Source organism: Salmo trutta, chromosome 1, assembly GCF_901001165.1.
Source record: "Salmo trutta chromosome 1, fSalTru1.1, whole genome shotgun sequence".
In the NCBI taxonomy this organism is placed as follows: Eukaryota; Metazoa; Chordata; class Actinopteri; order Salmoniformes; family Salmonidae; genus Salmo; species Salmo trutta.
The window spans coordinates 51,285,548-51,307,689 of NC_042957.1; the positions used below are offsets into that span (position 1 = coordinate 51,285,548).

At 49.3% G+C, this 22,142-nt stretch overlaps 1 protein-coding gene across 4 annotated transcripts in view; it reads right to left on the bottom strand.

The window, feature by feature from the left end:
- LOC115198901 (inactive rhomboid protein 1-like) overlaps nt 1–22,142 on the bottom strand; it is a 44,765-nt gene that overhangs the window by 3,785 nt on the left and 18,838 nt on the right. For 3 of the 4 annotated variants that reach the window (XM_029761302.1, XM_029761312.1, XM_029761329.1), the window contains exons 2-15: nt 11,912–12,056; nt 11,454–11,593; nt 9,539–9,646; nt 5,348–5,567; nt 4,912–5,118; nt 4,094–4,219; nt 3,661–3,830; nt 3,166–3,417; nt 2,931–3,042; nt 1,090–1,164; nt 748–909; nt 512–612; nt 308–371; nt 111–205 (exon numbers count right to left, since the gene is read on the bottom strand). In XM_029761302.1, the coding sequence (XP_029617162.1) occupies nt 111–205; nt 308–371; nt 512–612; nt 748–909; nt 1,090–1,164; nt 2,931–3,042; nt 3,166–3,417; nt 3,661–3,830; nt 4,094–4,219; nt 4,912–5,118; nt 5,348–5,567; nt 9,539–9,646; nt 11,454–11,593; nt 11,912–12,028 (1,949 nt within the window). In that variant the 5' untranslated portion in view covers nt 12,029–12,056. The remainder of the gene's footprint in view (nt 1–110; nt 206–307; nt 372–511; nt 613–747; nt 910–1,089; nt 1,165–2,930; nt 3,043–3,165; nt 3,418–3,660; nt 3,831–4,093; nt 4,220–4,911; nt 5,119–5,347; nt 5,568–9,538; nt 9,647–11,453; nt 11,594–11,911; nt 12,057–22,142) is intronic. The other variant, XM_029761321.1, reaches the window with a different exon arrangement.

The following is a 22,142-nucleotide window of genomic DNA, read 5'->3' on the forward strand; positions in this document are numbered from 1 at the left end:
AAAGGCAAATCAACACCACAGTGTCAATAGTAAATAGACTCATAGGAATGTGTGTGTTGTGTCTGGCGTGAATGTTTACATGTTTGGTTTTGTATGTAGGCTCTCCTCACCTCCCTTTTGTGCCGATGCAGCAGGGCCGGCCTGTGATGGTGCAGTCTATGTGAGGCAGGTTGGTGTGGTTCCCTGTGTTGTACCTGGTGCAAACCTAAAAACACAGCCAGAGGTAACAAGGAGACACTGACTTACTGGCAGGTCCTCTGACCTCTCACCCTTCTCATCATGACCAATGGGGTTCCACAATACTCACTGGCCACTTGGTGATGTCATCGGGCCATTCATGCGGTGCCACCGATGCTGGCTCTAGACAAATCCTGTCGTGGGGAGAAAAATATTGATGAAATATTAGTATGGATATACAGTTCAGTCAGTGGTCCCAATAAGCACACAGTGTAACTACAGTAGCATGAGGAGTGTGACGGCGTACTGCTGAATGTAAGAGTGGTTCTCTCACCGGGGGTCCTGATGGCACACTGAGCCGTACTGCCTGTCTCTGCCCTCCAGCTGAGGGGTGCTGTGATGCCGCGGCCACTTCACCCACACGGCCAGAGTACTCTGAGACAAAACAAAGATGGAAAGGAAAACAGATTGACCCCTGAATAGCTCTTTCGTGGAGGTAGAGTGCAAAAGAGTGAGAGAGACAGAGAGAGAGAGAGAGAGAATCGGTCGGCTCAGGGACTCACGACTCACCGAACACTCATCCTCTGAGGTCTGTAGACAGCCGGAGCGGTCGTTGCGTACACAGCAGGCAGAGTCTCTCTCTATGTCTCGCTTGTCCCGGATCAGGTCGTGCACCTGCCGGTCCTGACGCATGCAGGGAGAGTACTTGGCCCCCAGGTGGATCAGAGCCTCCTAACGAGGGAGACAGATGGCATGCAGACAGTCAGGAATAGACACACAGAACACCATCACTTTATCAGGCCTAGTTAAAGCGCCCACATAAGTACCTCCCAAACTGAAAGGATAGGACATATCTGGTCATGGACCAGAATGTTTGAATGAAAAAAAGGGGAGCAATGTGAATGTGCTTACTGAACTGGGCCCGACCCAGAAGTTCTCTTGTTGTACAAACTTGACGTTTTCATATACACCTTTGTTTCTTAGAACCTGGGGAGGAAAACATGTCATATTTCAAGTTGATCCTGGAAGGATGGAACAGAAGGTCATAACGACTGTAAGACCGTTGTAAAGCTGTAACGATTCGTTCAGACGTTTCTTGATTTTGGTTTTGGATTATTTGATTGAAATTTCACTGCACTGTTAGGAGCTAGTAACACAAGCATTTCACTGCACTGTTAGGAACTAGTAACACAAGCGTTTCACTGCACTGTTAGGAGCTAGTAACACAAGCATTTCACTGCACTGTTAGGAACTAGTAACACAAGCATTTCACTGCACTGTTAGGAACTAGTAACACAAGCATTTCACTGCACTGTTAGGAGCTAGTAACACAAGCATTTCACTGCACTGTTAGGAACTAGTAACACAAGCGTTTCACTGCACTGTTAGGAACTAGTAACACAAGCATTTCACTGCACTGTTAGGAGCTAGTAACACAAGCATTTCACTGCACTGTTAGGAACTAGTAACACAAGCGTTTCACTGCACTGTTAGGAACTAGTAACACAAGCATTTCACTGCACTGTTAGGAGCTAGTAACACAAGCGTTTCACTGCACTGTTAGGAGCTAGTAACACAAGCGTTTCACTGCACTGTTAGGAACTAGTAACACAAGCGTTTCACTGCACTGTTAGGAGCTAGTAACACAAGCGTTTCACTGCACTGTTAGGAACTAGTAACACAAGTGTTTCACTGCACTGTTAGGAACTAGTAACACAAGCGTTTCACTGCACTGTTAGGAACTAGTAACACAAGCATTTCACTGCACTGTTAGGAACTAGTAACACAAGCGTTTCACTGCACTGTTAGGAACTAGTAACACAAGCATTTCACTGCACTGTTAGGAGCTAGTAACACAAGCGTTTCACTGCACTGTTAGGAGCTAGTAACACAAGCGTTTCACTGCACTGTTAGGAACTAGTAACACAAGCGTTTCACTGCACTGTTAGGAGCTAGTAACACAAGCGTTTCACTGCACTGTTAGGAACTAGTAACACAAGTGTTTCACTGCACTGTTAGGAACTAGTAACACAAGCGTTTCACTGCACTGTTAGGAACTAGTAACACAAGCATTTCACTGCACTGTTAGGAACTAGTAACACAAGCGTTTCACTGCACTGTTAGGAACTAGTAACACAAGCGTTTCACTGCACTGTTAGGAACTAGTAACACAAGCGTTTCACTGCACTGTTAGGAACTAGTAACACAAGCATTTCACTGCACTGTTAGGAACTAGTAACACAAGCATTTCACTGCACTGTTAGGAACTAGTAACACAAGCATTTCACTGCACTGTTAGGAGCTAGTAACACAAGCGTTTCACTGCACTGTTAGGAGCTAGTAACACAAGCGTTTCACTGCACTGTTAGGAACTAGTAACACAAGCGTTTCACTGCACTGTTAGGAGCTAGTAACACAAGCGTTTCACTGCACTGTTAGGAACTAGTAACACAAGTGTTTCACTGCACTGTTAGGAACTAGTAACACAAGCGTTTCACTGCACTGTTAGGAACTAGTAACACAAGCGTTTCACTGCACTGTTAGGAGCTAGTAACACAAGCATTTCACTGCACTGTTAGGAACTAGTAACACAGGCATTTCACTGCACTGTTAGGAACTAGTAACACAAGCATTTCACTGCACTGTTAGGAACTAGTAACACAAGCATTTCACTGCACCCGCAATAACACCTGCTAATCTGTGTACGCGACCAATAAACTTTGATTTGACCAGGGAAGTGAGGTGGTACTCACAGAATCAACCGTCTCGTGCTGGGAGAAGCCCACGGGGGCGATGCCATAGATGCAGACAGCCAGGATGGTGATCAGCAAGTGGACAACAGTGATCCAGTACGTAAAGAAAGGCCTGATGGAAACACAATGTCCACATTAGAAAACAACGGTTTTAACACTAGAAGTGCTCTACTCTACACCAACGGTCTCATATATTGGACACGCTGAGCCTCAGCATGGTCTTAGAGACCATTACCTATGGTCATCCATGTCCTCTATCTGCCTCTTCACATAGCTGTCGATGCGCTTGCGGTAGGTCCGGTTGGTGAGCTTCCCCACCATGCCCAGCCCGTAGGGCCTCTTCTCCCGAGCGAACAGCTTCTTGACGGGCACAACGATGCGCTGCCCCCGTCGCTGTCCGTTCACACTCACCACCTCCTGCCGCAAGGGCACCTTGGGCGGTCCTGGGGTCCCCTCTTTGGCCTTACGCCACCCTCGCTCCAGAGGCCTGGGAGGGGAGGGGAGACAGAGAGGAGGATGGGTAAAGTCAGTTTAAAGAGGAACCCACCACAGAACCGACCGTGGGGAGAGTGTGGGTTCTCTTTTAACCAAACACTGTGTCAACACAACTGGATGGTTGACTGAGATGCTCTGGTAGTGTATTGGATTTTGGTAACAGGAAACCAAAGATAGTGTAGTCATTTCGGATGTTTCTGTGTACTTGTTGTCATGATGAGTGTGCCTGACTCACAGCATGAGATGGCTCCTCTCCAGTTCACTCTTGTCCAGAGCGCTGCCGGTCAACTCCGTCTCGTCCAGCTTACTGCCCTCCTCCTGCATCACATCAATCATAGCCGCCTCCGACGGAGACTCAAACACCTCGTCAGCGTATGTGGACAACTCCTCCTGCATCAGACAGTCCTGGGGGAGGGATTGGGAGGGGGTAGGCCAGGTCTGAGAACAGTAGTGGGTGGGAACTAGGCACAGGAGATTTCCCTGGTCAGCTCACACATGGTTAAGGAAAAACTCCTGGCCGTAATGAAAACACGCGGCCAATCACAGGCCTTTAGACTCTATCCCAGGCTGCAACTCTGTTAGAGACCTACAGGGGGTGCTGTATGATCTCTTTTAGATGGAGGCTTGAGATGAGTTTCTAACTAGAGTAGATGAGGACATGTCCTTACTCTGGCGAAGAAGGATGTGTCCAGCTCATCAGGTAAGTCCACCACGTCCTCCTCCATGAAGCTGGCAGGGGTGAAGCTGCGTCTCTGCATCCGCCGCAGGGTGACGTTTTCCCGCAGGGGGCGCCCCTGAGACGCACACACACACATAACAACACAACACACACTATAAGCTGTCACCTAGCACAGCAGGCTGTAGTGTTATGTCTAGTGCCATACAGCAAACAAACGGTGCAGACACACAAACACACACACACACACACACACACACACACACACACACACACACACACACACTAACATTGAGTTGAGTGTATTTTTGCATGTCAGAATTGTTGGAGATAGTACCTCATAATTATTACACATGCATAGTAGGCATATCAGAGCTTGAGTACCCATGTTTGTTCATTCCTCCATGTCACTCTTGCACTTCCAAAACGGTAAGCTCTTTCATAACAGTAGTCCTAAGCACAGCACTGCTGCTCTTGAACATGCAGCACAGCACATATTGTGGTCTCCCTCAACACTGAATGGCACAACACAACACCGAGATAACACAATGTGTCCTTTAGAAAATAAATGTGTCCGCCCCGATGGAACTCAGTGTTGTTCTAGAACGCCGGAGGCTGACAGATTCCACACAACTGATCAGGCCATGCTGTTTCACTGAGGGTACCTTATCGATTAAGGGAAGAGTTTGGTCATAGTGGTACTGGGTGGGTATGGTTTGGATCTGTGTGTACAGTACAGTAGAGGGCTTTAGCAGCTGAAATAATAAATCACTTCCTTCAATAGAATGTCTCGTCACACAGCAAGCTCACCTTAACCAGAGCTGCTGCTGCTCTGAAGCTCATCTTGGCGACAGACTCCCTCTTGCGTCGCCGCGGCAGCCGGTTGAGGCCTGAGCGGGAGGAGGTGAAGGAGCAGAGGGAGGTGGCGCCGGGGGTGACGGGGGTCTGGGGCACGCTGTAACCGTCCACCTCCTCCACCATACGGAACGCACGCCCCCTCGCCAACGGGTCCACGATCTGAAGATGACAGACACAGGCAGCGCGGTTAAGAGCGGGCTATCTAGGACTGAGTGTATATCGTGAAACTGGATTAAGTTCGAATAATCAACCTAGACTCTAAATGAAAAAAATACTGTGGGGTACCACAGGAGACAAATATTGATACATCCACAATGAAACCCTCACTGAGGTACAAAAGTAGTATAGGTATAATGACCCAAATATATAGATGACAGAGGTACCATACCTTCTGCATGCCAAAGGCGTGTGCTGAGGAGGGTACGTAGAGGGGCGGGGGCGTCTCGGTGCTGGTCAGAGAGATGTTGTCCTGACTGGACAGGTCCATCTGCCGGATCGCCTGGGGCTTCAGACGGCCATAGCGCATGCTGCAGTGGCGTAGACTCTTCCTCTGCCATTTCTGAGTGGCATCGCCGTCCTTACTGACCCCGAACCAGTCCGCTGTGCCCCTGACACCACAAACACCAGCCACTCAGTCCACGGGAAGCACACATCTCACCTCACAAACTCCACCCTACCCACAGAACTCTCTCCGATCACCTAGCTCCGCAGTACTTCTCTCGTAGAGGGAGTCTGTTAACTCCAGCTATCTAGCACAGAGTGCGTCAGTAAATGGCCAGAGAGATATAGAGCTGTTATTAGATGTACCTCCTCAAAGCCCTGTTTGGAAGACTCCTCTAGTAACAGACCATCAGCCAGAGAGAGAGGGAATAAGCCCAGACATGTTCCAGTCCAGGCACACACCCACATGCCCACACCCACCCACCCACCCACACACACACCACACACCACGTCGCTTTCATGGGTCTGGTGTATATTGTATTACTTTGCCTGCCTTTGCAGCATTACAGCACAGTAATAAGTCATAAACATTTGAATCAATGTAAAGACTGAACTTTCTCCACTCTCAAAGCATGCTGGAGGCATTCTGTTGCTGGAATCCGCAAAAAAAAAATCTGTCAATTTTCTCCAGATGACTAACTTTAGAATAAAGAGATTTTTGGAATGGACTATTCTATTACAATTTGACCCCGTTAAAGGAGTAGTTCACTATTTTACAACATGTTTCCTTGCGCTGAAAGTAGTCTATGGGCCTGGAGAAGCTAATCTACAGTTCAGTTCTCTTTAAACATCCACTACAAACTTCAGCTAACTTTAGCCACTATGGACTTTTTTCCTTTAACGAGTCGGGGTCCCGACGTGAATGATATACTGCTCTCCCGGGGACAGACCCAGATTCTTCTGAGAATTTGTAGGCGATTGAATAAACCCCCACTTCTGCTAGCAAACGTGCAATCTTTGGAAAATAAAATTGTCGTCCTACGTGGAAGATGAAACTATCAATGGGACATTCAAAACTGTAATATCTTATGCTTGTAAGTCGCTCTGGATAAGAGCGTCTGCTAAATGACTTAAATGTAAATGCTTAACGGAGTCGTGGCTGAACGACGACAGGTGGCTGGCTATACGCTTTATCGGCAGGATAGAACAGCGGCGTCTGGTAAGACCAGGGGCGGCAGACTATGTATATTTGTAAATAATAGCTGGTGCACGATATCTAAGGAAGTCTCAAGGTTTTGCTCACCTGAGTTAGAGTATCTCATGATAAGCTGTAGACCACACTATCATCAAAAATGATATTTCCGATTAGTAACCATCACAACTACCCACTACTCGTTTTCTCATGGCTCCCTCTTGTTCCTCTGCAGAAGACATATGGTGAGCAATATGTTTGGAGCATCGAAACACAACAAAATCACAGTATCAAATTGCAATACATATATAATCGTGAGAATCATGATAATATCGTATCATGAGGTCCCTGGCAATTCCAAGCCCTACCTCCTAGCAACAGTTATTATAGCCCACTAAACTCCTACTGTACCTGTTGCATGTAAAGGATTATTCTGGGTAATATGGACGGATCATCTGAAATACTGTGTCCTGTGTTCCTCTGGGTTGTGGACGGATGTACTATCTCTATCAGTCTGTTAGTGACATGATTGAATTTCTGGCATTCCAGACCAGCTGCCCTGTCCTCCAGGTCGTGGCGTGTCATCAGAGTGTGTCAGCCTGCCATCCGTGACCTCGGAGACTATAAATAGACCTCTGCCTGATGGAACATCTGGAGCGCCTCTCTACCGCTCTGCCTCTCTCTCTCTACCTCCCCGCCTCTCTCTCTCTACCTCTCCGCCTCTCTCTCTCCGCCTCTCTCTCTCTACCTCTCCGCCTCTCTCTCTCTTCCTCTCCGCCTCTCTCTCTCTTCCTCTGCCCCTCTCTCTCGCTCTCCACCTCTGCCCCCTCTCTCGCTCTCCACCTCTGCCCCCCTCTCTCGCTCTCCACCTCTGCCCCCTCTCTCGCTCTTCACCTCTGCCCCCTCTCTTGCTCTCTACCTCTGCCCCCCTCTCTCGCTCTCGCTCTCTGCCCCCCTCTCTCGCTCTCTTCCTCTGCCCCCTCTCTCGCTCTCTACCTCTGTCCCCCTCTCTCGCTCTCTCTCTCTACCTCTGCCCCCTCTCTTGCTCTCTCTCTCTAACTCTGCCCCCTCTCTCGCTCTCAACCTCTGCCCCCCTCTCTCGCTCTCTCTCTCGCTCTCTACCTCTGCCCCTCACGCTCTCTACCTCTGCCCCCTCTCTCGCTCTCTACCTCTGCCCCCCTCTCTCGCTCTCTACCTCTACCTCTGCCCCCTCTCTCGCTCTCTACCTCTGCCCCCCTCTCTCACGCTCTACCTCTGCCCCCTCTCTCACTCTCTACCTCTACCCCCTCTCTCGCTCTCTCTCACACTCTCTACCTCTGCCCCTCACACGCTCTCTACCTCTGCCCTCCTCTCTCTCTCTCTACCTCTGCCCCCCTCTCTCGCTCTCTACCTCTGCCCCCCTCTCTCGCTCTCTACCTCTGCCCCCCTCTCTCGCTCTCTACCTCTGTCCCCCTCTCTCGCTCTCTACCTCCGCCCCCTCTCTCGCTCTCTACCTCTGCCCCTCTCACGCTCTCTACCTCTGCCCCTCTCTCGCTCTCTACCTCTGCCCCTCTCTCGCTCTCTACCTCTGCCCCTCTCACGCTCTCTACCTCTGCCCCCCTCTCTCTCTCTCTACCTCTGCCCCCTCTCACGCTCTCTACCTCTGCCCCTCACATGCTCTCTACCTCTGCCCCCCTCTCTCGCTCTCTACCTCTGCCCCCCTCTCTCGCTCTCTACCTCTGCCCCCTCTCTCGCTCTCTACCTCTGCCCCCCTCTTTCGCTCTCTACCTCTGCCCCCCTCTCTCGCTCTCTACCTCTGCCCCCTCTCTCGCTCTCTACCTCTGCCCCCCTCTCTCACTCTCTACCTCTGCCTCGCTCTCTCTCTTTTTAGTGGCATGGGAAACATATGTTTATCAAATTAGATTTGTTTTCAAATTCTTTGTGGGTCTGTGTAATCTGAAGGAAATGTGTGTCTCTAATATGGTCATACATTTGGCAGGAGGTTAGGAAGTGCAGCTCAGTTTCCATCTCATTTTGTGGGCAGTGTGCACATAGCCTGTCTTCTCTTAAGAGCCAAGTCTGCCTTTGGCGGCCTTTCTCAAAAGCAAACTCTCTCCCTCTGCCCCTCTCTCTCTCTCTCTGCCTCTTTTTTTCCGTGAGCTGTTGTTTTCTATTGAATCATATAATCTGTACATTCAATAAGGATCACAATACAATGTTCTCTGCCTCTGCCAGTAATCTAATCAGGTGCTGCAGAAGGCCACGCTAACCCAACCCTGCCGTAATACACAAACTAACCAGAATGGCTTAGTTTAAAGAGCAGCTCAGGTTATTTTAAGACTCAAACGCAATTATGGTTTTTTAGTGACTGTAACATCAAATCAGTGGACATGTATTCTATGGTCATAAAGTCTGAGGCGACATTATTGTTGCTTAGTCTTTGGTCTGACCACAACGGAATGTGTTGGTTGTTGTGTATTCCAGGAAAATGGCAGGTCCCTGTGTTAGGCCCCTTTATTATGACCAATTCAGTGTGAGTCAGATGTGTCAATGTGGTGAGTCATATAACAACACCAGTCATAGCACAGAGAGAAAATCAACAGCACCCATGAAGAGGCTTATAGCTATAGGCAATGGAAGACAGTTCATTCAAGCTGTGTCTTTATGTCTGATGCAGTATTCTATCTTACAGAGAGCCTGCACTCTCTTGATAATTCTCTCTGTTCTGAACTTCATACTCTTTGTACTCTCCAGATCTGAGCCACCACCAACATGACCTAGGACACAAACATTGGTGGGGTAAACACTTAGCTAAACCTGTGTCAATATGCTATCCATCACAAGATGTTCTGGCTTCCCATGGTTGCACACTGTATGTTAATGTAATGTAATCAGACAGGAAGTGCTGTCCTCATTGGCCAGTGTACTGTAGGCCCAGTCTGACCTCTGACCTCTGGCCTGCAGTACCTGAGCAGGGTTCTGGAGAGAGAGTGATGCTTCCTGGGGCCGCGGCGAGATGCCCGCTGACCCTTAACGGGCACTGTGTTAATCCGCTCAAAGTGCACCCTCCTGCTGCTGGAGACGGGCAGGGGGAGAGGGTAGGAAGGTGAGAGGAGGAGGAGGACAGGGCAGGGGACAGGGGGAGAGGGTAGGAAGGTGAGAGGAGGAGGAGGACAGGGCAGGGGACAGGGGGAGAGGGTAGGAAGGTGAGAGAAGGAGGAGGACAGGGCAGGGGACAGGGGGAGAGGGTAGGAAGGTGAGAGGAGGAGGAGGAGGACAGGGAAGGGGGCAGGGGGAGAGGGTAGGAAGGTGAGAGGAGGAGGACAGGGCAGGGGACAGGGGGAGAGGGTAGGAAGGTGAGAGGAGGAGGAGGACAGGGCAGGGGACAGGGGGACAGGGTAGGAAGGTGAGAGGAGGAGGACAGGGTAGGGGACAGGGGGAGAGGGTAGGAAGGTGAGAGGAGGAGGAGGAGGAGGAGGACAGGGAAGGGGGCAGGGGGAGAGGGTAGGAAGGTGAGAGGAGGAGGACAGGGCAGGGGACAGGGGGAGAGGGTAGGAAGGTGAGAGGAGGAGGACAGGGCAGGGGACAGGGGGAGAGGGTAGGAAGGTGAGAGGAGGAGGACAGGGCAGGGGACAGGGGGAGAGGGTAGGAAGGTGAGAGGAGGAGGACAGGGCAGGGGACAGGGGGACAGGGTAGGAAGGTGAGAGGAGGAGGAGGAGGACAGGGAAGGGGGCAGGGGGAGAGCGGCGGAAGGTGAGAGGTGGAGGACAGGGCAGGGGACAGGGGGAGAGGATAGGAAGGTGAGAGGAGGAGGACAGGGCAGGGGACAGGGGGAGAGGGTAGGAAGGTGAGAGGAGGAGGAGGAGGACAGGGAAGGGGGCAGGGGGAGAGGGTAGGAAGGTGAGAGGAGGAGGACAGGGCAGGGGACAGGGGGAGAGGGTAGGAAGGTGAGAGGAGGAGGACAGGGCAGGGCAGGGGACAGGGGGAGAGGGTAGGAAGGTGAGAGGAGGAGGAGGAGGACAGGGAAGGGGGCAGGGGGAGAGGGTAGGAAGGTGAGAGGTGGAGGACAGGGCAGGGGACAGGGGGAGAGGGTAGGAAGGTGAGAGGTGGAGGACAGGGAAGGGGACAGGGGGAGAGGGTAGGAAGGTGAGAGGTGGAGGACAGGGCAGGGCAAGAAAGAGAAGGAAAGAGAAGGAGAGAAGAAGAGGTGGTGAGCAAGAAACAGCATCTAGAAAAGCGATAAAGACAGATATAGTGCAAAAAGGAGTAAAGCTTTTCAAGCATTGTAATTGTGAAGGGAAATCAAGTTTGAACATGCATTAGAATCATACACACTGACCAGACAACGAACCAGGCATGCAGAGGGTTTCCCAACTCATTCATTTAGACTGTTGAAGAATCAATGCACACAATCACAGCCACAGTTATTTCAACTTTTATACACTGTAATATGAGCTCATCTGCAGACCCAGACAGGCACTTTGATAAAACACACCACAAACACCTACAAATACCAGTCTGTCCTGTCAAACAAATACAGAAGTCTGGTAAAAAATCAATATGCAATCAAACCGCCAAACTGAAGTGGGTGGGGGGAATGAGGCAGAGAAACAGACAGTATGCTCTCATGCCTTGTTACTGGCATCACACAAGTAGCCTACAGTAACACAAACTGGTCAAAAACATGCCATCCATGACTTACAGATCTGGATATAACATGCTTATTTCACACCATCATGACAAGTTCATAATCAAATATTTTCAGTGGGCCCACTGCTCAGCACCAAATCCCATGAAGGTCGTACGATTCCATGTCACAAACATGATCTAACCAATCAAGGTGTCCTTCAGTAGCTCCAGAGTGTTGATATGCTCCCCTTACCTCTTGATGGTCTGTGTGATGGAGGACTGGCGTAGCAGGGGCGGCCGGCGGGGGTCAGAGAGGTCGCGAGGCGGGGACCGGAGGTGGGAGGGCTCCACTGGCATGCTGATACTGCGGAGGAAACCCTGGCGCTTCACCGGCTGCAGTGGGGGGGGGGGGGGGGGGGGAGATTCACAGAGATTCACATACAGTTACAACAGACCACAACACAACACTGTGGGAGAGACTGAGAAAGCAGGGAGAAGAATGAAGACAAAGACCCAGAGAAGAAGTGTGGGATACAAGGAAAGGCACGCAGAGAGAGAGAGAGAGAGAGAGAGAGTGAGAGAGAGTGAGAGAGAGTGAGAGAGAGAGAGAGAGAAAAAGAAAGAGAGTGAAAGAGAGAAAAATAAAGAGTGAACAATAGGGATAAAGAGAGAGAGAGAGAGAGAGAGAGTGTGTGTGTGTGTGTGCTGCACCTGAACAAAGGTGGGTGGCTCGTCCAGGGACGCCTGAGCGGTGGGAATGTCCAGTCTGAGCCATGGAGGCTTCTTCCTCTGCAGGCTGCTGGTGCTCTCATGGCGTGGTTCAGCCATGCTCCCAACACCACCCCACGCCTCCCACCTACAGGGAGAGAGAGAGATGAGATTGATACATATCCATCCTACAAGTGTAATCACATCCTCTTCGTCCCTCAGGAGTTTCATTTGAAAGTCTAACGCAACAATTTGTAAATGAAAGCCTGAGAGCATCCCGATAATGATTTGATTTGAAACTTTGATTGGATGTTAAAAGCTTGTGTTGCAGAGTCATTACACAAGATGGTGCTGATGAGCCTTGAGTCACCCCATGTGACAGGGTCTGTACTACTGTCATAAAACCAGTTAGAAAAGCAGAGAGCGCCAAATGGAGAGATTACCAGACCACAGCTGTTTACTCTTACCCAGAAAGAAGCACAGGGAACCATTTAACAAACCAATAAATATTTGTGCAGCGGGAGTGGGGAAGTTTATGATCTAAGGACTAATCCCGAAATGCCAGAGATTAAATTGAACTTCATCCCACCTTGTTGTTATATATTGCTCTATTCTCGGCCTATCCCCCGCCAGGCATTTGTGGGAGAGCCTATATTGCTAGGTCTTTTCCCATGATGCAGCCTCGAGACCACAGGTGGCGCAATGGGCCTCCGTCAGAGAAACCTCCTCATCCCTAGAGCATCGTTATCAACAATCCTTCCCTTCAGCTTGGGTTCTCTCACAGTCTCACTTATCTCTCTGTTTGCAATATCCTGTTATTTTCCTCACTGCTGATTATGGTCAAATAATACCGTGTCCTTCAAACACCAGGGTGGCACTCTTAAAGTGCTCTGAGACATCCTCCTCGGGGCCATCATAGGAAGACTGAAACAATCATTCCCGCGGTGAGGTACATGAATGCGTAAATGAAGACTATTTCCACCGAGAAAACCACTGAAGCGTGCGCCACTGGGAAGTTCCTCACCAGAGAAGCTGTTATTAAACCCGGCGAATGTGAGGAAAAACACTCTCCTTACTTGTCACGTGATATTTGTCTTTCACAGACTCTCATTTTGCTCAAATGCCCCACAAGACGAGGGATGAGGGCCCTAACGTGGTCTTGTGCTTTCACTTCAGCAGCATCAGAGGGCTATGAGCGGGCTGGCAACAATCATACAGGGTCACGCATTCCTTTCTATGGTTACAGAGCTTTAGGTCCTTGGAATGTCCATGGCAATGTCAAGCACATCTGCTTGGCGTTGCATTTTAACACACTGCAGGCTCCTGTTTTAGCCCAAGTGATGATGGGAGCGTTCATATGGAACAGAAATCCTGCCACAGAGCCAGCGAGGCTGACAATGGAGGGCAGTGGAGGGAGGCAGGAGTGAAAGCCCAGGCCGGGGGCGCTGTCCACAGATAGAGAGGAGAGGAGAGAAGGTGAGGTCAACCACACTGCTAGTAACAGCAGCCTGGTCCCTGGTCCCAGTCAGCCAAGTCATCATTGACGGCTGGTGTTCACGAGCCATCGGTTCACAGCAGGACACACATGCAGTCAGTCCCATCCTGACCTGTCCTGTCATGTGTGAAAATGGTCTACAACACACAACTGGGTTCAAGTAGTATTTGCTTTATGTGAAATACTTTAACTGAGTTTGATTGAGCTTGCCTGGTGCAATGGAACCAAGGGAATAGTACCAAAAGTGCAAACCCCGCCAATATGGCACTCCGTGTAGGCTCAATCAAAAAGACAGGGCCAACAAGAGGTCGGTCACTTCACTCATGGATGCCATGTTGAGACCTTCTGTCCCACTGCACAGAGTGGAGAGGGGGCTCTGTGGTGGAATGCTGTCCGACCTCCCCAGCCTTTATGTCTGGTCAGGAGCTCTGGGCTGTGATGACTGGCCAGGATTAACTGTTAGCTGAGCCAGATGGGAACAAAGCAGGCCAGCCTAGGGTGTGAGGGAGGGTGGTGTGAGGGAGGAAAGAGGGGGAGAATGCCCTCACTGACTTGCAACCAGGTTCTTCTGTGCAGAGGAAGATGAGCAGAGAAAATATCACAAGATTACACATTTCAAAGCACGGTCACTCAGCTCCATATGAGCTCAGACTTCTAGTGACGGTACAGGTCATGACTGTAGGTTTTCTGACTGGGGGTATAAGGCGTAGTGACAGCCTCCCCTGGTCTCCTACTGGGGTGAGTCATGGACCAGGTGAAGCTCTGTTAGACCAGCTAGCAACCAACGCCTGGAGGAGGGAAACTTCAGCCCGTCTGTCTTCAGCCTTTGCACTTGTACAAAACACCCACTACAACACTGCTGCCAGAACCACACACACAAACACTCTCTTCTATAGCCCAGACAGCCCTGAAGCTACAGCTCCCATAATTTGCTTTTAACTACAAACTCTAGGGATCTTAGTGCTTAGTGATCCAACACAGCAGAGGCATATGCCCTGGTTCTGCAGATTGTATCGAGGGACGGGAGCCTAATTGTCTTCCACACTCAGTCTCATTTGATTCCAGACCCTGGAGCCGTGACTGTAGTGTGTTTGAACCGGGCTTCAGCCTCTGTCTACTGCTGAATCTACGCTCCACTATCTCCTGGGTTTGTAGCTAACACTGGGGGCTTTGTCGCCTCCGATTCTCCCCGCGGTTTTCCTACGGCCAACCCACTTAAATCCTCCTTCCTGCTGCCTGGCTTTCCTCTCATCCTTACTACCCTGTGTACACACTCTGGGCGTAACTCTGAGAGAGGCCAGGTGGTTGACGCATCTGGCACACTGAGACCTATGAAAATCTGAAACCTTAGACAGACCTACTTACAGACTGACAGACACAGACCTACAGACAGGTAGACCTACAGACAGACAGCTGTGTGCTTCGGAAGCCGGTCTCCTTCTCTCTTGTCCTTCAGTCCAGTCCAAAGTCAACATGGCAGCTGACTTGGCAGAGTTCTGAGGCTTGTGTCTGGGGAGGAGGATGGGAGGATGGTAGCCGCCAGCCGGATACTAGGTCTGCAGGCTCCAGGACACCCAGCATGGACACAGGCTGTGGTTATGGCAGTGATCTACCCCGTGGCAGTCTTTAACATGGCAGTCATCTCTCACCAGGATAATGAATGAGTACAGTACATTAGGCCTGCATGAAGGCCAAGGGCCTAGCTAGGATTCAGGGTCATCCATCCCAGTCTGAGAGGCACACTGACTGGACTTCATAGGGAGGAAGTCCTTGAGCAATGGAGATGTCCTTGAGGAGAAATGATGTTGATTGAATTCTACATTTTGGACCCCATCCAAGGACACAGGATTATCATTTTGCCTGACTCCTGACTCCTTATAGTTTCAATTCACATTCAACTTCCAAAAGGATTGAAGGCAAGTGGCTCAACCATTTATGTATTTGATACTTTCACATTAATGCTTATTACTGCTTAATATTATTACTTGAGTCGAAGACTGTCTAAAAGTTAAAGGTTAAAACTGAATTTCATGCCTGGAGATAGCAACAGTTTTCCCACCATGATAACTACTCTGTCTGTCTGTCTGTCTGTCTGTGTCTGTCTGTGTCTGTCTGTGTCTGTCTGTCTGTGTCTGTCTGTCTGTCTGTCTCTGTGTCTGTCTGTCTGTCTGTCTGTCTGTCTGTCTGTCTGTCTGTCTGTCAGCATTCTTAAGGTTAACCATAGCCGGGGGAAGTAGTTTGGGGGTGGGGCTGGACAACTCTTTTTGCCCGCGCTGGCGTTGCAGATGGATATATTTTTTGTTGATACTTTTTTAAATTCTGATTTTTCAGGGGGTGCTGCAGCACCGTCAGCACCCCTACCCCTACTTCCCATGGCTATGAGGTTAACGTGATTTAATCTGTGGGCCCTTTAAAGAGATTTGCTTTAACTTCCAGATCCACATCTGAAGAATCAAAACACCCACTCCCATCCTTGCAACATGCACACTGCAAGATGAGCTTCCTGCTGACGCTTCAACTCCAGGCTAATGCATGTGAGAAACTAACTCTTCCTACTCAACCATGAGATGCATTTACAACAAATTCGATTGACTGTGTTTTTACATTCTGGTGTTGCTGTTGCTCTCCATTAGTGGGGAACGCTGACAGGCAGACTAAGCCCAGAGGACTGACCCTGGTCTCTCCAGGTGCAGGGTAGGACAGAGACGTCCATGAGGCTTTCAGATTATCAAACTGACAGCCTGGCTCAACCACAGTGATTTACCTCCCTGGGAGCCATGTAGGTCTACTGTTGGTGTATGTGCTGCTTGCACGCGTGCGCACACACACACACACACACACACACACACACACACACACACACACACACACACACACACACACCCTGGATGAGGTTTTTAGGCCATCTATTAATATAATGAGTTGGTAAATGGGTGCCAGTCATGCATAGAGAGGCAGTGAGTATTGACAATGGAGGGCCCAGCTGTAACAGGTAAAGCTTGAAGACAAACAGTGGTGAGGAGGGCTGGGGGCTGCAAGGAGCTTTGTAGATGTGACTGCCTTCCTTCACTGCCTCTTTCAGCTGCCTGTCTGAAAGGGTTTTGGGTGGGCGAGGGCAGGGGTTCATTCTCATTGTTCACTTTTCAACAGGACCTCGTTCTCCTGCTGCGATCTCACAACGTTTCCTTAATTGACACATCCTGTTTGACTTTATCCACATTCTAAATATAGCCCTTTTTTGATGCCTGCTAAGCAGAAACAAATGTTCCACTGAAAGAAATCTTCATTTTATCTGTTCAAACTGGTAGCCCTAACTTCCTGATACTAAACACCCCTCGACATAAGATCTAATCAATAGAAAATGACAACATGATCCATCCATTTCATTATCCATGTGTGCAGGAATGCATTTGTCAGCAGCCTCTCTCATCTAATGCCAGCCCAGATTTGGAAATAGAAGTGATACATTATACATTTCTGAAATGGGTCTTGTACAGTATGTTTCCCAAGACCTCCATCCAGGGACATAACCTGAATTCATAATAAGCTGTCACTGGAACATTCCATAGCAACATTCCATATGATCTTCAGTTGAACAGCCCCCCACCATCTCTCCCCCTCGAGATCGCTGGCTCAGCTGTTAGCAGGACTGAATCATTCAAATTCCTGGGGAACATCATCTCCCACAACCTCAGACAACATCACAGCGGTCGCCAAGAAGACACAACAGTGGACGTTACTACCTGCGGCAGCTGAACTTTTTAAATAATCGCCAAGGCAATCCTGATCCGGTTTTACACATCAATCGTTGAGTCCATCCTCACCTCCTCCATCACCGTCTGGGTCTGCCCACTGTAAGGGCAAACTGCAACACATTGTCCGTTCTGCATAGCGGGTCATAGGCTGCCACCTGCCCTCCAGGACAAGGAAGCGTGCAGGGAAGATCATCGCCGACTCCTCCCACCCCGGTCACCCCCTACTCCAAAAAGTCACCTCTGGCAGGCGGTTCAGGTCACTCTTCACCAAAATCTCCCGCCACATATTTTCTTCCCCTGGACTGGCGCATAGAGACTAAAGGACTGTGGACAATAAAGGACACACTATGCTGCACACCGCATCAAGCCATCTCTGAACTGTACATAAAATAACTGCACTAAAATAACGGCATTGCACTCTGTCCATCTCTCTGCATTTAGATATATTCATACTGATACTGTAAATGTGTACATCCACTGTATATCAACCGTATAGCCACTGTATATGTATACATCTGCTCATTCTCTTATAGCGCTATGCTCACTCTACCTAGTTGTATATAATGCATGTAAACTTCGTATAAACTCAGTCGCCTGTATTCTGTCTCTAAATGTTGTCTATCACTAGTAGCACCATATCACCAAGTAAAGTTCTGATTATGTGTAAATGTACCTGGTGAATAAAGGTGATTCTGATTCTGAAAGTGGAGAAAGCACATCAAGTCTAACCAGTCTGGTCAGCCAGTGTCTGGGCTGGGCGGGGGGTTTCCTCCCTGCTGCTTCTGTGTGCTCTGCTGCTCACTCCCTGCTCCATGTACAGGACAGGACGTCTGTGTCCCAAATTGCACCCTATTCCCCATACAGTGGACTACTTTTGGCCAAAAAATGGGGTGTCATTTCAGTAGGCCCTGTGTGTGGACAGTCACAGGACAATGCTCCGTCTTATTGTAAGTGACAGAGCTCCAGACAGTGCAGCTGGCTGCGGGGCAGAGCTGAGGCTAAGGAGGCAGGCTGGGCAGATGAGGGTGGCTGGATAGAGGGAGGCAGGCTGGGTAGATGAGGCAGGCTGGGCAGATGAGGCAGGCTGGGCAGAGGGAGGCAGGATGGGCGTAGAGGGAAGAGAAACAGAGAGGCATGCTGGCGTGCAGGCCGAGGCAGGCGCCATGATGGATGATCTCATTAATCTGGGTACTGAGAAGGCTGGACACTTCCTTCCTGAGAAACTGAACATCCTGACCCCAGACTCTGCTTCCTCGCTCTCTCATTCTCTCTCGCTTCCTCTCGCTGTTTACCCAGCATTTCTCAGAATATATCTTTATCTTTCTCTCGTCCTCTGTTGCTGAACCTCAATCACTTTATTTTGGTTTTCTCTAAATGTCTTTGTGTATAATTGTATTCTTCCCTCTTTTCTCTTGATGAGTGATACACTTGCTTACTCATGACCCAAGATACACCATGGAAAACTATAAGACAATGACTTAGCTTTCGTACCTAAACATTCTTCCAAGATGGCGTAGCAGTCAGACGTCTTTGTCCTCTCGTGTCCCTTGTATATCTTTTTCTATCTTTTTCTTCGCATATCTTTTTAAAATATTGTCCTAAACCTCAACTTCTAAATACTGTCACCCAATGTGGCGTGGATCTGTTTTTTTTCTAAAGTATTTCTATTTACTTCAGATCTGGAATCCCTCAACTGAAGCTAGCTAGCTAACTAGCTACCAGCTATCAGTCAGCAAACCACTGCTAGCGGTCATCAGCTAACCTTTAGCTCGGAAGGCTCTCACCAGTTCGTACAAGGTGACTCAAACCAGAGCATAACGGACCTAATTTTCTCTCCATATCCCCAGATTCCTACCGCAAACTCTGAACCTTTTCATCTGGATCTTCGCAACTAGCTAACCCCAATCCCGGGTGACTACTCCTGGCTAGCATTTCCATCCCGGAGCAAGCACCAATTAGCCTGAAGCTAGATCGGCTAGGGCTCCTGGGCTACCACCGAAGCCCTCTCCCGGGCTACAATATCCGGACCCCTTCTACTGCCGGTACGGGGCATGGAACCTCGCCGATCCTCTACGACTGGAATACCGACATAATCTGCCCGAGGATTCCAACAGGCCCCTCAGGCGTGACGTCCGCTGAAGGCCCATTCTGCTAACCGCGGCCTGCTAGCTATCTAGAGCTACTTGGACCCTACTAATCCACGACTGGTCTATCGACGTCACCGCAGGAGGACTTAGCGCCATCGTGACGTCCCCCAAAGGCCCTTCTGCTAACTTGCTAGCCCCGGTCTGCTAACTGCTAGCTTGTTAGCCCCGTCCTACTAACTGCTAGCTTGTTAGCCCCGGCCTGCTAACTGTCTGAATCGCCGTGTCCCCAGCCAGCCCAACCACTCACTGGACCCATATGATCACTTGGCTACGCATGCCTCTCTCTAATATCAATATGCCTCGTCCATTACTGTCCTGGTTAGTGATTACAGTCTTATTTCACTGTAGAGCCTCTAGCCCTGCTCAATATGCCTTAACCAACCATGTTGTTCCACCTCCTGCATATGTGATGACATAACCTGGTTTAAACATCTCTAGAGTCTATATCTCTCTCATCATTACTCAATGCCTAGGTTTACCTCCAATGTACTCACAACCTACCTTACCTTTGTCTGTACACTATGCCTTGAATCTATGCTATCGTTCCCAGAAACCTGCTCCTTTTACTCTCTGTTCCGAACGTGCTGGACGGCCAGTTCGTATAGCCTTTAGCCGTACCCTTATCCTACTTCTCCTCTGTTCCTCTGGTGATGTAAAGGTTAATCCAGGTCCTGCAGTGCCTAGCTCCACTCCCACTCCCCAGGTGCTCTCATTTGTTGACTTCTGTAACCGAAAAAGCCTTGGTTTCATGCATGTTAACATTAGAAGCCGACTCCCTAAGTTTGTTTTACTCACTGCTTTAGCACACTCTGCCAACCCGGATGTCTTAGCTGTGTCTGAATCCTGGCTTAGGAAAACCACCAAAAACCCTGAAATCTCCATCCCTAACTATAACATTTTCCGCCAAGATAGAACTGCCAAAGGTGGCGGTATTGCAATCTACTGTAAAGACAGCCTGCAGAGTTCTGTCTTACTATCCAGGTCTGTACCCAAACAATTCAAGCTTCTACTTCTAAAAATTCACCTTTCCAGAAACAAGTCTCTCACCGTGGCCGCTTGCTATAGACCACCCTCAGCCCCCAGCTGTGCCCTCGCTACCATATGTGAATTGATTGCCCCCCATCTATCTTCTGAGCTCGTGCTGCTAGGTGACCTAAACTGGGACATGCTTAACACCCCGGCCATCCTACAATCTAAGCTTGATGCCCTCAATCTCACACAAATGATCAATGAACCTACCAGGTACAACCCCAAATCCGTAAACACAGGCATCCTCATAAATATCATCCTAACTAACTCGTCCTCCAAATACACCTCTGCTGTTTTCAATCAAGATCTCAGCGATCACTGCCTCATTGCCTGCATCCGTAATGGGTCTGCGATCAAACGACCACCCCTCATCACTGTCAAACGCTCCCTAAAACACTTCTTCTGCCTTTCTAATCGACCTGGCCGGGGTATCCTGGAATGACATTGACCTCATCCCGTCAGTAGAGGATGCCTGGTTATTCTTTAAAAGTGTCTTCCTTACCATCTTAAATAAGCATGCTCCATTCAAAAAAAATTGAACTAGGAATAGATATAGTCCATGGTTCAGTCCAGACCTGTCTACCCTTGACCAGCACAAAAACATCCTGTGGCATTCTGCATTAGCATCGAATAGCCTTCGTGATATGCAACTTTTCAGGGAAGTTAGGAACAAATATCCACAGGCAGTTAGGAAAGCTTAGGCTAGCTTTTTCAAACAGAAATTTGCATCCTGTAGTACAAACTCAAAAAAGTTCTGGGACACTGTAAAGTCCATGGAGAATAAGAGCACCTCCTCCCAGCTGCCCACTGCTCTGAGGCTAGGAAACACTGTTACCACCGATAAATCCACTATAATTGAGAATTTCAATAAGCATTTCTCTACGGCTGGCCATGCTTTCCACCTGGCTACCCCTACCCCGGTCAACTGCCTGGCACCCTCCACAGCAACCCGCCAAAGCCCCCACCATTTCTCCTTCACACAAATCCTGATAGCTGATGTTCTGAAAGAGCTGCAAAATCTGGACCCCTACAAATCACCCGGGCTAGACAATCTGGACCCTCTCTTTCTAAAATGATCTGCCGAAATTGTTGCAACCCCTATTACTAGCCTGTTCAACCTCTCTTTCGTATCGTCTGAGATTCCCAAAGATTGGAAAGTTGCCGCGTTCATCCCCCTCTTCAAAGGGGGTGACACTCTAGACCCAAACTGCTACAGACCTATATCTATCCTACCCTGTCTTCGAGAGCCAAGTTAACAAACAGATTACCGACCATTTCGAATCCCACCGTACCTTCTCCGCTATGCATTCTGGTTTCAGAGCTGGTCATGGGTGCACCTCAGCCCCTCTCAAGGTCCTAAACGATATCATAACCGCCATCGATAAGAGACATTACTGTGCAGCCGTATTCATCAACCTGACCAAGGCTTTCGACTGTCAATCACCACATTCATATTGGCAGACTCAACAGCCTTGGTTTCTCAAATTATTGCCTCAACTGGTTTACCAACTACTTCTCTGATAGAGTTCAGTGTGTCAAATCGGAGGGCCTGTTGTCCGGACCTCTGGCAGTCTCTATGAGGGTGTCTGGTTAGACTGTAAACTCTCCTTCCAGACTCACATTAAGCATCTCCAATCCAAAATTAAATCTAGAATCGGCTTCCTATATCGCAACAAAGCATCCTTCACTCATGCTGCCAAACATACCCTCGTAAACTGACCATCCTACCGATCCTTGACTTCGGCAATGTCATCTATAAAATAGCCTCCAAAACTCTCCTCAACAAACTGGATGCAGTCTATCACAGT